Source organism: Miniopterus schreibersii, assembly GCF_964146895.1.
Source record: "Miniopterus schreibersii genome assembly, chromosome: 10".
Taxonomy (NCBI): domain Eukaryota; kingdom Metazoa; phylum Chordata; class Mammalia; order Chiroptera; family Miniopteridae; genus Miniopterus; species Miniopterus schreibersii.
In genome coordinates, this window is record NC_138110.1 from 10,747,020 (window position 1) to 10,763,693 (window position 16,674).

Consider the following 16,674-nt stretch of genomic DNA (forward strand, 5'->3'; position numbering starts at 1 on the left):
ATGTTTTTATTGATTTTAGAGAGGAAGGGGAGGAGGAAAGAGAGGGAAAGACATTGATGTGAGAGAGAAACATCCATCAGTAGCGTCCTGTATGCGCCCTGAGCGGAGATCAAACCCGCAGCCTTTTGGTGTATGGGATGATGCTCCAACCAACTGAGCCACCTGGCCAGGGCCTGAGGCCCTTTTACAAAGCACTAATCCCCTTCTCTGGGCTTCCCAAAGGCCCCACCTCCTAACACCATCACAGTAGGGGAACAGGTTGCCACGTATGAATTTGGGGGAATATGAACATGAAGTATGTGGAAATACAGAAACAGAAAATCTGCATTTTAGGTTTCTGACCAAGGATATGCTACTCCATTACGGTGTCCACTCAGGGCAACAGTGAAAACATTTAACTGCAAATAATCTCTAAGTAGGATCTAACGTTTTACACTCCCTTTTACCAAAGGCAGCCTTGCCTAGAGAACTGAGGCTGACAGTTGAAAGATAAAACAAAAATCTAAAATGACAGCTAAATAGAAAGGGAATTTGACAACAAGGGAAGGCATGGTTTCCTTGCTAACAAATATCCTGGTTGCCAAATAAAGGGAAATTCCAAGCAGTGACTTTGGAGAGACTAGGTGATGCACATCAGGGAAGGTTCAAAGTTACCTCTACCTCTGGAAACTGACTATAAAAAAATGCCCTCAGCCAAGAAACAGAGACACCCCCGTCCCCCCAGCACACCAAGCACCAGATCTTGGTCTCTAAGACCATTCCCTCATATAAGAAACCAGGACTCCTTGGAGAAATGACTGATTCCAGGGCAAGTGTAGGTAAAGTACAAGATGAGTCTGGAGCATCTTACATTGTTAGAAAGTATGAAACTAATAAATAAAACAAAACAAATGATGATGACATGTCTCAAGGACATGGCTGCAAGCAGGAAGACAGTCCCACTGGCCAAATCTTACACAATTTGAGCACCAAAATAGACACAGTAATGAACTACAAACTACTGGGGGGGAATGGGAATTCATGAGTCCATGCCAGTAGATGATTGATAGACGACAGACAGATAGATGACAGATAGATAGATGGATAGATAATAGATAGATAGATAGATAGATAGATAGATAGATAGATAGATATCAGACTTCTCTGGCTTACAGTAGAATGCCAAGGGCCAATGGACAGATGTGAAGAGTGGGTGATGGAGTAGGAAAATCATCATTTTGCAATCATCCTGGTAAAGACTGGAGTGGGCAAGAATTATCAATGAATACTAAATCCAAGGAAAATTTAGATAAATAGCAGGATATTTGCATGGTGTTAAAGTGTCTCCCCATTGACTGCTTACTAGTTACTACCAGTAATATACAATGGAAAAATCAGGTAATGCCTTGACTAAGGACCAAAATTAACATCACCTATGCTGTTCAGCTGAAAATGTAGAACCTCAATTTAATCCAAAAGAAATATCAGGAAAACACAAAATGAGAAAGTTTCTATTAAAACGGGGGGGGGGGGGGACTGTATCCTTCATTAATATCCATGTAAAGACAAAGAAAGGCTGTGGGAATATGCGATAGACTGAATGTGTCCCCCCAAATTCATATGTTAAATCCTAACATCCTATGTGATGGTATTTGGAGGTGGAACCTTCAGGAGGTGATTAGATCATGAGGATGGAGTCTTATAAAAGAGGCCCCAGAGAGCTCCTTGGCACCCTTCTGCCAGGTGAGTACATTGAGAAGAAAGCCAGCCATCTGCAACCAGGAAGAAAGCTCTCACCAGACACTGAATCTGCTGGCAACTTGATCTTGGACTTCCCAGCCCTCAGAACTGTGGGAACTAAATGTATGTTATTTATAAGCCCCCCATTCTATTGTATTTTTGTTGTAGCAGCCTGAAAGGACTAAGACAGACTGTTTCACATTAAAAGATGTTAAACAGACGGAACAACTAAACGTAATACCTGGTCCAAACTGGACCCTGTATTGGAGAAGAAACGCTCCAAAGGACACTATCAGGTTAACTAACAAAACTGAAATACAAAGTATCAATGGAAGTCATGAAATCAGTAAATATGCCACAGTTACTAGGAATATTCTCCTTCAGCAGGGAGTTGGAAAGCTGGCTCTCCAGGAAGAAGAGTCCAGATTTGTAGCCTCTGCACATTTCTGTGACTCCCACCATAGCCTATTTCAAGTTATCGAAGGTTTAAAAAGAAGCTAGCTAGCAAAATTCCTGAATATTTAACAATCAAATCTGGTGCACCTGTACACCACTGTGAGGTTGTAGGAGTAAGCCCATTTTTAGGAAATGCACACTAACTTGTTTAGGGGCAGAGGGCCATGACGCATCTAACTTGCCCTCAGATGTTCAGAAAATAACTATGTAGATACATTCACATCCAGATACGTACGTACGTACGTACACACACACACACACACACACACACACACACACACACACAGAGTAAGTACGCAATGACAGCAAACAATGTAAAATACAAACAACAGGTGAATCTGGGCAAAGGGTAAGCCAGGTATTCCCTGCACTACCTTTACTTTTGTAATTTTATGCATTAGAAATTCTTTTCAAATAAAAAGGTTTTTTTAATGTTCTAAATATTAGTTAGAAATAGCCACAAATATCCAAAAAAATTAGAGAGAAATTTTCTAAACAAATAGATTAGCACTAAAATGTAAAATTTTTCTGATGTTTCAAAAGTAAAATTTCGAGACCCAAAAGTGAAATGAATAGCAGTTATCTGAGTAAGAGAGTCATGCTAAAGAAAGGGTTTATGCTCATCTGAAAAATCCAGTGTACTACAGCTGCGATTTTCACCTGTGTGCTGTAAGAATTTCTAAAACATACAATACCTGATTATTTAGTCAGGGGCACTGACCTCTTTTTCTTTAGATTGTCAAATAAAAGAAGTGACTACAGCCTACACAACAATAACTTTTCGATGTGAGTGAATCAAAATTATACCGATTTTCTGTCAAACCAACAAAAAATATGTTTTTTGGTGTGCCGTAGAATGTTAGTAACTAGTTTATGAGCCATGAAATGAAAAAGGTTGAAAATGGCTGCACTGAAGTAATATATGAATTAATGGTTACTTGTAGGTTAAAGAGAGGGAGAAAACACAGCATGGAACTATAATTCCAGCAGAAAGCTGTGCAGCACATCCCACCTGCACGACAGCCCCATAACCCTGACCCTCCACACAGCAATCTAGTTCAGGGGGAGGGTGACACAGCTGACCACACACAGGATTTTCAAAAGGGCACATAGGATTTTCAAAAGGGCACCCAGGATTCAGGATTTGTAGTGGAGGAGAGGACACAGGGAAGGAAACCGGATCATGTCACACTCCAGAACAGCACAGCTCACCTTCATTCTCTGGTATTGCCAAAGCAATGTGCAGCAGGAACAAAAGTCAGTTCTTACTTTAATTTGGGGGGGAAACCATTAAGAAGTGAATTAATAACAGACCCTTAATATCTAACAACGTTTTATCTGCTGGGGGTCTCCGATCATGTTAGGAGAGTAACAGGGTCAGTACCACCAACACTGTTCACCATCTCTGCCCTGCTCTGCACTGTGGTGTCTCCAATTAAATGGACTGATGGTGGGAGGTTTGGCCCAGGAAAGCTAAACACTCAACAGAAAACACGATGAAGCCTTACATAGTGCCTGGAGACACAGAGGGGCCTTCAGAATTGGTGGAGGTCTAATGGCTTTGGCCAGTCCATGTGGGGCTCAACATAGGTGCTGAGCAGGCAAGTCCTGTTCCACCTCCTAGCAGAACATAAGGCTTGGAGCCAAATGCAGGCCTAGATCAGAGGCTCTACCTGCTCTACTAGAAGGATACTCCTGCCACCCTATGTGGGAACACCCTTCATGTGGAGGCCAGGAGTGTGCCCTGCCAAGAATGCCAGGCCACTCCCAGGCAGGAGGGGGAGGGATGAAGCCTGGATACCACCACCCAGATCTGAACCAGACAGACTCTGATGACTTGCAGGGCAAACCTGTCTCATAGGCTCCAGCACCCCATTCTTTGCAGGAGTAGCCTGGAGATGGTACCACAGGTCTCTGAAGGGTAAAAGCTCTTAGAAAGAACCACCCTGCTATACAGGATGGGCTGGGGGCTGTGGGACAGGAGTGTGTGAGGACCCAGTACACCAAAGACAAAAGTGACCACCTGGACCCAGACAAAGGAAATGCTAAGTCTCAGGATGGTGGAGGGGCCGGGCGGGGCACATACCCTGCACTTGAGCTTGTACTCCTTCAGGGCCTCCTCGAACTGTTCCTCCTGGGCCAAGAGTTCTGTGCTTTGTGGCTCCAACTGAAGGTCATACCAGCAAAGGAAAGTCACAGATAAGACCTCAGGCCAGGCAGAGTGCATGCTATCACAGCCTCATGCTCTTTACACAAGACTCAGCATTTCTAGGTATAGCCCTCCAGTCCCTTCCTCCTCCGTCCCTCCCTTCCCTCCTGTTGTTTAAAGGTCTCAGTGCAGTAGGATGATCCTGCCTTGGCCCCTTGGGACACCCTCTGCCTGGACCCTTCCCCGGTGCAGCAACTCCTCTCCCCACCTGGCTCCCCAGGTGATGGGGAGTGCCTGGGGGGCGGGGGACCTCATGGTGGGCACCAAACTCTAATCTCTCCTCCATGGCTCTCATCACTAAGAACCTGTCACTGGGGCCGACGGTGCCAGCTAGCCCTGGTCTTGTCATTAAAAGGCCAACATGCAAATCATCACTGGGGGCATACTGACACCCTGCATTGGCCTGAGGGGGAGGAAAACAGGAAAATTCACCTTGCTAACTTTCTCTATGAAGTTTAACAGAAAAAACTAAGCTCAGCCACCTAGGTATTCTTTTTCAGACCCTGAACTTTCTACCCAGCACCACAGGCTCCTCTCTCAAGACTAAGAATCAGCAAAAGGACTTGCCTTGTCTTTCAACACAATCTCCAGATCATTCTGCAGTTTGAGGACCAGGTGCTCCGATTCCGAAAGTTTTTCCACAACTTCAATAATCTCCTTCTGTAATCGACTGTTTTCCTGCAAGACACAGGCTAGTGGTTTGCCAGGCTTGAAAGTAGAGGAGGGGCCTGTTGGCAGGCCTGTTCTCCTCTCTCAATGAGAGGCTTATTCCCAGAACTCATGATCAGGGAAGAAACCTCATGGTGCCTGGTACTCACTGCCTTGACCCCATGCAGAGGAGGCTGTCTCGGGTGAATCCAGAGCTGCCCAGGGACAGACCCCACGAAGCCCTCACCAATGCTCACTGCTTTTCCCATTGCCTCTGCTTCTCCCATCCCAAGTGTTCAGAAGGTCACGAGGATCATAAGAAAAGGCTAGTGGTAAGCCCTTCTGAGCCATTTTCTATATGAGGGATTTGAAACTGCACTTCAGCTCAAATGTCCACAGGGGAGGAAGGCAGCACTGTCAGAGACAGGAAGCCAGTAAGAAGAGAGGCAAGGACACAGAGCAGTGGACAGCCCAGGCCGGCAGAGAAGGCAGGGCCTGTGCGTGCTGCTGTCAGGGGCCCCTGGGGTGCCTGCCTTCTCCTTCAGGAAACAGAAACTGAGGGAAGCAGGCAGGGGTGCAAAGAATCCACAGGCTCTGGGTTAGGAAAGGAAGAGAAAGGCAGGAGCACAGGAGGGACCAGGGGACATCTCACTGAAACCAAATGCAGGGTGGTTATGGGTCGAGGGATACTCACCAAAGCCCCAAAACCACATCTGCCCCAGGCTGCCCCCAGGGGCAGCCGGTAGGCTTTAGGTTTGCTGACTCCACAGGTGCTCTGGTCTCCAGGGGTACAGCAGAGCTGGCTGCTGACCCTTCCTAGCCTTGGTCTATAGACCCAGAGACAGAGCAAGAGTCCTGCAGGTCCCACCTGTCCTGCTGCCCCCACGACCAGGGAGCAAGCAGGGGCAATGCTGATCCTGGAGAGCCAGGACCCTTTCTGCTCTCGCTGAGAAGTGTGCTATTTCTGTGGTTGCAGCAGAGGTTCCTTAGTTTGAAATCCCTGGATTTCCCTACCACAGAGATGCAAACTTCTTAAGGCCGCTAGGAGGGGTTGAATTCTTAACTAGGAAAGTGTGCTGTGTGGGAGGAGGGACCTTTCAGGCAACCTCCTTTCTGTCTTTTCTTCTTGGGTGGGTGACCTGCGAAGCTTCCTCCCCCATCCTACCTTCAGAGCCAGGGTCAGCTTCTCTCGGAGACTGGCCTCTTCAGCTTTCAAGTGCTCCAGGTCCTTCTCCAGCATGGCCCTCTGCCTGCAGGCCTGTTCCCAGAAGAGCTCCCGCTCCATCTCTACCTCAGACCGCAGGAGACTCAGCCTTTCTCTGTATTCCTGCTCCAGGTGTCTGTAAGGCACACAGCAGCACATCACACTGAGCTTCCAAGGCTGCTGCCCAGGCCCACCTGGCCCTGCCTCTCCAGGGACACCTTCCATCCAACAAGACCTCTTTCTTCCCTGGAATCCCCCTTCACGAAGCACTTGGCCACAGTCTTGGACTCAATAGTTCTTGCTTGATGGATGGGGTGACTGTTCCTCAGCTAAACTGCATGTACTGTGAGGCCAGTGGCTCTCCTTTAAATCCTACACCAGGGGCCTGACAGTGGATGCCCCTCCTCAGAGCTGGAATGAAATTGTTTACAAAGGAGTTTTCTTCTTGAACAACTAAAGGCTGAGGAGCTGGCAGTGCTGCAGAAAGAGGAAGGCCATGTGGAAGCTAGGCTGCTGCAGAGTTCAAGGAGGCCCCTGGGTCCCGAAGAGTCAGCAACCTAAGGTTTCAGTGGTACCTACCGCGGTGGCTAGAATAGGTCCTGCACATGCTCAGGTGGGATACCAGAATTTCCAAACATGAGACAAGGCTGACAATAGCATCTCATTAAAAGGGCCATTAGGAGACTGGAAGAGACACCAAGAAAGAGGGGGAAAGGTGCTGGCTACTACACTGTCAGCTTCTTTCAAGATTCTTTCACCTCCTTATTTTTAATAATAGTTTCACTCTGTGGAAACTCATAGTGACCTAACACCCTATTTTGTGAAGTCAGGGAACTAAGGAGAATATCTCAGATGAGCAAAGTTAAACATCTGTAGCTACAGGAATCAGCAGTTTAAATTTTCTAGTTTCACCCATAGGAACTTGATGGTAAATGGGGAAGCTTATGGCTGGACATTGCAAGGAAACCAGCTGAACAAGAGAAGAAACAAAACCCAGTTATTTCTTAACTAAATGTTCCTTTGAGATGAACACTGCACACATTCCACCCTGAGGGGGCTCAGCAAGGCCATGGCTGGTGCATCTTGGTGGAAATCAAGATGCCCATGACCCATCTACCCACACTAGGGCTTCTTGGCCTTGCAGACACCACCTTATAGTGAGACCATGTTTATTTAGTTTCTCAAGTTTGATTGGAAATAGTTTTAAAAGTTTGGTGAAAGGATACTTAATTACTATTATCCTGTTAAAGGTGCAGGAGCTGGTGGGAGTGAGTATGTGTGTGTATGCTCACACCCACACTTGCACACTCACTTATACCCATGCATTCACACTTACACACTCAACAGACGCATACTCTCACGCACATCTATCTCTTGATTCAATCTCTCACACACTCCTTCTCAACACCATGCAGAGGTAGCTGAGGATTCCACTGGTAAGCACACTAGTATCCCAACCTGCTGCCTTTGGCCTTCCCTAGTCAACCCCCAGGAAGGAAAGGAAGACCCAGGACTTTAGAATTGTGAAGTATGTGGATACGGATTTGAGGTCGCTCCCCCATAGACTGTGATACATGGAAATGTGGCAGTTCTAGGAGGGTCAGCCAGGGCTGTCCCTGTGAACTCTGAATATATGAATTGTGGAGAGTTGAGTCAGGGCCCATGTGAGCTGACCTAGAACAGTGGTTACATGATTCTGGTCAACTTCATCCTGGGAAAGTGATGTGCTCTCTACCTCTCAGGGTTCCTCTTGCTTAAGGTTCATTTCTTACACTCTCAGGATAAAGCAGGCCTGGGCCTCAAAAATAGCACAAGACAAAGAGAGAGGAGACCTGGGGTTTAAACCTCAGGCCACACTGGTTGTGTAACTGTGGGCAAGTTAACTGCTCCAAGACTCAGTTTCTTAGGCTTAAAAATGGGGATAAAATGGCCTTATCTGTGGTTACGGTGGTCAGGGAACACCTGGCACACAACAGGGGCTCCCTGACACAACAGCAGTGGCACAGGCCAGAAGCTCCTTCTTACAGGGCTGAGGCCCATCTGCTCAACCTCCAGACCTCTGGCTGTACAGCGAAGGCACTGGGGCATCTTGGCCGAAGAAGGAACAGGCTCTTTGTTTTAAATCCCATTGTCTAGTGGGATGCCTACAATTGACACCATGTGGCTGTGGCTGCCCTGCAGACCCTCAGAGCCCCAGGAAAGCCAGGTATACCCCCAGGCTCCTCCAGTTCCTCCCTGCTCTCTCTCTTCCCTGTGAAACATGAGGCAGCGTGATGAAGGCGGCGGGGTAGCTATGACGTCTGGTGAAGACAAGCCTTTCTCAGGACTGTGCTGAAAGCTGCATGTAGCAGATGGGGGCACTGAAAGTCCCTTGAAGTCCCTACACCCAACCCAGGGTCATGTGAGGACTTTATGTACGTCACGCCATGACATCCACAAACCTCACCAAGAGGGCTGCCATAAGAAAAGGGTTACCCTTCAAGTGTCACAACCACACACAACAGGGAGAGGCTTGTCCCAAAGTTCATCACAAGCTCTCTCAGACAGCTGCTTGCTGAAGACACCGCTGTCAGCTGTGCTGCCGCTTCCCTTTCTTACTCCTTATTTCACTGAGGGACAAGTACAGCTGAGCCATAGGCAGAGACGCACAGGGCTCTGTGCTGAGCTCTCTGAGGCACTGATGGGTGTCCCATCACTCCCACTTTACAGGTAAGGAATCAGGCTCCATCTACCCAACATGCAACAGACCTAGAACTCTAAAATTCGTTCTGCTAGCTCCTCCGTGCCCCAGCTCAGGCTGCCCTCCCCCTAAGAGGGGGAGGCCTGCAGCCCTTCTGCATCCTTCCAGGAGCATAGCAGAGGACTGAATGTGGGATACTGGTTTTTCCACAGCATGCACCATTCACATGAAGGGACACCTTTGAGTAACGAAAGCTTTGAGGAGATGAACCACAGCTGAGCTGTTGGGGGGCCTAGCATAGACTGTTCCCCACAATGGGGTGAAAATCCCTCTCTCTGCCTGGCCCAGTAGAGGAAACCCTCAGGGGCTGTATTTCCCTTGAAATAAACCAGAAAGGTGATGTGTCCATAAGAAAAGGTCAGAAATCTTTTCCTCTAGTCTGTTTAGCTACCAGCCGCACAGGTACTGCAGACCACTCACCAGGGGTCTGCTCAGCCCCCTCCCCTGTCCAGTGCAATCCTGCAGCCAGGCTCCAGGCTCTGAGCCTCTCCCACCGTGTCAGGCTCCTTTCCGCTGAGCCAACAAGCTCCAAAGCCATTCACTAGCCCTGTCTCAAAATGTCCAACTGTCTCACTGATTACAGGCATATAAAACACTTGGCTTGAATGGGACAGACCCCACAAATGAAGCAGAGGAGAGCAAGGGAAGCAGAGAGTTTTCCCTGCAACTCACAGGCACGCAGAGCTACATGCCTCTACACCACGTACCCCATTGTAAAGAGCAAGACCACTATTTAAATGCACCCCTCTCTTCATTCAAGGAAGGGCATCCCCAAAGGTGTGTCTTCTAGATTTCTACTGGCTCGGGTAAAATAGGAGGGTGGTGGCTCTGCCATGGCCATGACCACAGCCTTGGCTGCTGAGAGCCCTACCTGCCCTCAGCTATGACTGGGAAATTGCTGCCCTGGTGCTAAGGAGCTACAGCTCTGGGCTTTGGCACCACTGGCAAGACCTACTTGATCTTCTTCTCTGTAAGCTGCTCCAGGGCAGAGTGGCAGTCATCCATCTCTTTCACAAACTCCAGGTTCCTCTTCTCAGCTTTCTCTAGATCTTGCCTTGCCTTGTCTCGTTCTCTCACCATCTGCTCTACTTGCCCCCTGACACAGGAAAAAGACAATGTTAATGGAACACACATTCTGGGCCCAGCGAGCTCGGTGTCTGCACCAATGATAAAAGGGCCAGCATTAGCTGGGTGCACGGCAGGGTCCAGCGATGTGCCCTAATCTCATGCCACCACCAACCACCTCCCAAAGAGGTCTGCAAAATTACTAATGCCCATTTTACAGATGTACATACTGACAGAGACATTAAATGACTTGCCAAGGAAAGTTTCTCCAAGGTTTCTGAACCAAAGAAGTTGAGTCTAAAGGCTTATAGTGTGCCACACCTTTAGAAGGCCCAGAGCAGCTGAGAAGTTATCTGTGTACCCTCAGTTCTCCAGCTGGGACTTGGACCCCAGGAGTCCTCAATACCTAATTTGGGATTGGACACATGGGGGGAGAAGGCTGGCCATCTAATACCCTGCCAGGCCACAGTACTGACACCTGCAGCATGGCATCTGAGTGAGTGCAAGTAAGTCACCCAGAGCAGAAGGCTGTCTGTGTGTGTGGGCCCCGATTGTCCAGTCACACTCCCCTCACCCCCTGGGGGCTATCAATTCACCCCTGGAACTCACTATTCTGGTGACCCTTTCTGCCAATGAAGGAGCACAGAGCTCTCCCCCCTCCCCCCTCCCATGGCTTGAATACTCAGCTAAACGAAAGCTGAACCAACTAAAGTGGAATGTACTCCTGGCCTGTTACTTAGCACTAGGTGACCATGTTTCAACAATACTTCTTTTTCCTCTCTAGCCAGCCACGGGAATCTGAGTGCCCTCTGGCTGCTCTTAGAAGCACATCCTACTGAATGGAGGGTTCACCTCTGTGCCGCAAAAGCTTCAGTTTAAACAGGATGAGTGTCAAGTTCAAATCCTGCTCTCTGGAACCCTGCTAAAAGGGGCTAAGGGATGACTTTGACATAGATTTCGAAGATTCTTACCAAGTGGGAGAGGCCAGTGACCCTTAAATTCTGTGACCACAAAAGCCCAAGCAGCAACCACTGAAAAGTTTACTGGGTCCTCAGGCACCACTGAAACCATACATGTGGACGAAACCTGAGGAACAGGGAGCCCTTATACTGCTCCCACTGCTCAGCTTCTTCCCGATCTCGCTGTGAGCACCAGCTAAAGAGAAGTCAGTGGGAAAGGTGGTACAGGCCTCCCACTCCTGGGACTGGCCATTTGGGGTGGAGAGGGCAGAGTGCCAGTTTCCTTGGATCCCCCCCCGGCCAGCCTGGCCAGCTGACGTCCAGGCCCACCCCAACCACACCAGGGCTCTTACTGGCAGAATCTCAGCTCCTGGCGGTAGCAGGACAGTGCTGCCTGCTGAGTGGCACCGTGGATCATCATGAGCTCGTTCTCAAGGGCCCAGCTCAGCTCCAAAAGGTTCACCTGCTCATCCACACTAAAGTCGAGGCTCTGGAAACAGCAAGACCCGCAAGAACAGGATGAGTGGCTTCTCCAAACACTCCGTGGCTCCCTCAGAGACAGTCCAGGCTGTGATCCCTGCTATCTTATAGGCAGCACCTGCCACTTTTCTGTCAGCAGGGCCTCTCCCCCACCCATATTAACTGTGGTGCCCCACCCAGCTCCCCCTCCTTCCCGTCAATGCCCAATTCTCCCCCCTTCAGGGTCCCTGCCTCAAAGCCCTGTGTGACCCAGGCTGGACAAAGTTCCCCTCCCCGGACAAAGTGACTGACAAAGAAGGGGGACATGTCCCAAGCAGAGGACTTAATGGGGACTGACAGGAGGCCGAAGGGGAGAGGCCTTTTCCCCTGTGAAATCAGTTGTTGTAAGGACCTGTGGGTCCTGGGAGCTGCGTGAGGAAACCTGACCTGACACCAGCACCACCAAGGAGCAAGCAGAGGATGGAAAAGAGTCCTGACAACAGCCTGGAGCACCAAGAATCCCAGCGCCTGGTGTCCTCCTCCCAGGGCGCCCACCGGTGAGCCCGTAACAGCCCCCTTCTGGTGTAAGCCACTTAGAGCTGGGCTTTTGTCATTGCAAATGAGCAGAATCCTGATGAGTATGTCTCTATGAGATATACGTATGAATAAGGTGGTTCTGCTGGTGGAAATGGTCTATGAGAGAAGAGCCATGGCTAAGCCTTCCAGAGAGTGAAGCATTCTTCCTCCCTCGGGATCTGGGAAATGAAGGAACAATTTTTATTTCAGGTATTGTACCACAGTGAGGAGGGGGAGAAGGGGGAGAGGGGGAGGAGGGGGAAGAGGAGGAGTGGGGAGGGGGAGGGGGAGGAAGAACACCCACACGCCCTCTGCTCGACTGACCAGTAACTAACACTTTGCCGCAGCTGCATTTCTAGTGTTATGTGTTCTTGACTCAGCTCCCTTGTATGACATTTACACAAAGTCCAGGGCAGGCACCCCATCAGGGCCTCAGAGAGAGTCAGCATTCCCAGCTCATGTGTGGGAATGAGGGATGCTCCCTTTAGGTTTTTAACTTGTAAAATGGAAATGTGAATTTCCACTGCTTCCTCACTTCCCAAAGTGCTTCCGAAGAGAAATTATATTAAAGAAGTAATTTGGGAAGCTCAAGGGCAAACTTCACAGCAGTAATCTCACAAGATAAAGTACAAAGATATGGCAGATCACAGCAGCAGCTTCCAGATCAAGAAGAAAGGAGCCATCACATGGCATGAGTGGGAGCTAACTTTTACCATGACCCCGGTGCTCCTCCCCTCCTAGCATTCACGCAGTATACTGCCCCCCTCTGCTGAATAGGAGGACATGTGTAACCCACAGGATGTAGAGGACATAATGGCATGTGACGTCCAAGGCTTGGGCACAAAAGACAGGCAGCCTCTTCCTTGTTCTCTTGGATCGCACTAGAGGGAAGCCAGTGCCGTGTTGTGAGGATGCTCAAGCAGCCCTAGGGAAAGGCCCATGTGGTGAGGAATTGGCCTCCTGCCTACAGCCAGATCAACTTGCCAATCCGGAAGCAAATGCTCAGCCCCAGTCAGGCCTTCAGAAGTCTACACTACTGGCAGATATCTAACCAACCTCATGGGAGACCCTGGGCTACAAGCATCCAGCTACACAACTCCCAAATTCCTGACCCACAGAAACTGCGTAAGACAAGAAACATCAATTGTGTTTTAAGGCACAATTTAGTGGTGATTTGTTGAGGAGGGACAGATAACGAACTCAGGGCCTCCTCACAGCACAGCACCACAACTAGCGGAGCCTCCACAGGTGCTCGCACAGGCCATTTCAGCGCCCTGGGATGGCTGGAGGTCTTGAAAAGCTGGGTGCATGATGTCAGCACATCGAGGCTGTGGGCTCACCCAGCGGGTGCCTCCTTCCCCAGTGGAAGGCCTTTTTTAAGGCATCTGTGTTTGTTCTTTGTGGGGCCAGTGGCCTGAGGTCTTGACCACCAATTTCATAGGTAAGCAGTCATCCAGAGTCAGGCAGAAAGGGCCCTGACTTGGTATTCCAGGACACTTAGACCACCTGCGAGACTCGCTGGTGCTCCCACTCTGGTTGGGTGTAATCAGGCAGCCACCCCACCTGACAAGTGAGATAGAAACACCTTCAGGGCTATGTGAGAAGTAAATCAAGTCACACACTTGACAGGTCCTTGCTTGGTGCCCAGGTGCTGAGAGGAGTTCAATAACCACCACTGCCTTACAATAAAATGGAATAAAATCCTGAATGTAACTGGTGAATGACAAATCGTAAAAAAAGGGGAATATTCTCTAATAACAGGAAAGCAATAAAAAGAGTTAAGTTCTGAAATGTCAGAGGCAAAGCTGAGACTCACCACTAGTCAGACTATGATGGCAACCAGCCTACCTCGAAATACCAGGACTCGGGGACAGGGTTTCAGGGAGAATCTCAAAACCCTGAGCCCTTCACTCTGCCCTCCTTCAGGGCCAATTTCTGTGATCTGGGCTCAGCCTCTGGTTCTCAGAACAGCTTTGAGGGTCAGCTGTCCAGATCTGGCCTTGCCATCTGGGCTCTGCCCAAGGCTGCTGGGTGGCCAGACTTGGCAAAGGCTGAGTTTAGGCCCAGGAGGGTTTGGCCCAAGGAGCTAGGCAGATTGTCTTAAAGGCTGTCTTTGTGCTCCTTCACGTATTGTTGGTTTGTGCTAACAAGGGCATTTTGGGAGGCAATATGACACAACCTATCAAGAGTTAAAATGTGTAACTTCAGGAATCTAACCTACAGAAATACCAGTGTTAGAGCAGGAAGATATACAAGCATTTTAAATGCCCAGATTTATAATAGGAAAAACCTACATATCCAACAATAAAGAAAAGGCAACAAATTAGCAGGATACACAGTATAATGCCATTTAAAAAAAAATTTTTTATAAACTGGAATGTCTAGATGTATATTTGTTTTTTGTGCCAGGGAAAAGCTGTGTTGAATAAATGCCCACTAGGCCATTAGCTGTCGCCACTCCTAGAGAACGGGAGCAAAGTGGAGCAGGCTTTATTATATTACAAATTTCCATACACCTGACACTTTTTTTTACAACAGGAAGTGAAATTTGGAAATAAAAATAATCAGTCCAGCTCACTACACTTCCCCTCAATATTCTTCCCAGGTTCTGACCCTGTGGCCCTAGAGGAGGTATGCCTGGCTCCTAGGAAGAGGTCTATACCCATCTGAGGACAGGCTCCTGGACAAGCCCCTGAAAGAGCGTGGAGGATCTTGGGAGGAGGCAGCAGAGCAGTGAGCCTCCCCACGCCCAACCCAGTTGGGGAGGATCTGGGGTGAGTAGGGGCTATGCAGGGAGAAGAGCTCAACAAGCTGGGCAGGCAGCTCTGGGTGGAAACGTTCAGATTCTGCAACAGTGATGTCCACTAAGACATCTCCACCACAAGGCAGAGGACATCTGCACCATCTTATCTGTGGGACTGACCTCCCTCATCCAGAAAAACACAATGTCTCCAAGGCTGAAATACACTGGTGAAAACGCCTAAAATACTCAAACCGACCTTGAAATGGATTCAACTCGGGCTGTTGTTTCCTCTGCTTTTTATTTATTATCTTTTAAGTGAAAACTGCATTTTAATGGCAAAAAAATAAAGAAAAAAGTGTTTCCAACTGGCCCTCCCTACATGGGGTTTTCTACACCCTGTGTCTGCAGGGTGCTCTGCCTGGCCACCTCTGTGAGATGGCCCCCGAGGTCCCCTGCCTGGCCCCACACAGCCTGGATGCCTCCCATTGGGGCAAACTGTGAGTGACCAGTTCCAAACCTGCAAGACCTCCCTGCCATTATGAATCCCATCCTGGGCCCACAGAGCAATGAGTTGCTCAGGAAAGGCAAAGCCAGTGCCATTGTCAACGCTGCAGAAGAGGCGCGGGCCTGAGCACATGGACACAAGAGATGACGTGGTGGTGGTGTGGCAGCCACTCTCCTCCAGGACCTGTGCATGGGAAACAGGGAGATGCCTATGAGCACACAGGTCTCCTGAAGCATATCTGTTCATTTTTAACATTTTCCAACTTTACCAGCTTGTGCTTAGCTCTTCACTGCCCCATTGAGGCCTGATAAGAATAATTCACAGGCAAGGAAACAAAGGTACAGCACCATTAGACAATGTGCCCAAGATCACAGGGCTTCGTAGGTGGCAGAGTGCGGATTTCTACCCAGGGCTCCTTATACTCAATTCAACTCTGTTGAGGACCCTGGGTACCTCCTCTCCTACCATCCACTGGAGGTCTTGTGCAAGGAACGTGTCCCAGCACCTTAGTGGTCAGACCTGTCAGCATGCATGACTTAGCGAGAGACTTCAAGAAGTTTAACATCTCTCCTGAATTAGTAATGGTGTGTGCCTGGCTTCACAAAAGAAGAGCACAAGAAGGCACATGCCAGCATCAGGAAGTGCAGTCTGCGGAAAGAAACCCAAGATGAACTTAAAGAGAAGAGGTGGGATAGCCTGAGCATTTCCTCAGGACTCAGAAACACACTCTTGGGGTTTTAAGGTGAAGGCAAAAAATCTTGGCCAGCCCTGGCGAGGTGGTTCAGTTGGTTGTAGCACTGTCCCATGCACCAAAAGGTTGTGGGTTCAATTCCTGGACAGAGCACATACCTAGGTTGTGGGTTCAATCCCTGGTCAGGGGGTGTACTGGAGGCAACTGATCGATGTTTCTCTCCCCCCTCACCCACTTTCCTCCCTCTAGAATAAAAAACACACACATCCTCAGGTGAGGATTAAAAAAAAAATCTTGGCCAGAAAGCTTACCTGTTAGACTTAGGTGCTATAAGAATCCACAAGGCAAGAATATTTTCCTTGCTGTTTTCTGCCCCAGCCAGGGCACTTCAGAACAAGCATTTGCTGTCTAAGGCCACAGGAATGAGCAGCAGCAGCCCCTTCCTACACACCAGGAGGGATCCTGCTACACCTGCAGGACACCATCCTCACCAGCCTTCTCTCACCCTCTTCTCACAGGCTCTAGTGCCTCCTAGCTCTTCCTGAACATTCCAAGCCTGTCCATTGCCTAAAACGCTTCCCCTCAATGCTTCCATGGTGCTTGTTCAGAACTCTGCTCAGATGGCGTTCCCTTGGACAAGCTGAGCCCCTGCCAGCCCACCACCTCCCCAGCACTCACTTCTTCAGGAGGGCATCACTGG

At 49.1% G+C, this 16,674-nt stretch overlaps 1 protein-coding gene across 11 annotated transcripts in view; it reads right to left on the reverse strand.

Annotated features, from left to right (window-relative positions):
- NINL (ninein like) overlaps positions 1-16,674 on the reverse strand; it is a 132,189-nt gene that overhangs the window by 36,966 nt on the left and 78,549 nt on the right. For all 11 annotated transcript variants that reach the window (XM_081148264.1, XM_081148272.1, XM_081148271.1 and 8 more), the window contains 6 exons: positions 15,296-15,466; positions 11,354-11,490; positions 9,932-10,072; positions 6,198-6,372; positions 4,952-5,062; positions 4,262-4,342 (listed from right to left, as the gene is read on the reverse strand). In XM_081148264.1, the coding sequence (XP_081004390.1) occupies positions 4,262-4,342; positions 4,952-5,062; positions 6,198-6,372; positions 9,932-10,072; positions 11,354-11,490; positions 15,296-15,466 (816 nt within the window). The remainder of the gene's footprint in view (positions 1-4,261; positions 4,343-4,951; positions 5,063-6,197; positions 6,373-9,931; positions 10,073-11,353; positions 11,491-15,295; positions 15,467-16,674) is intronic.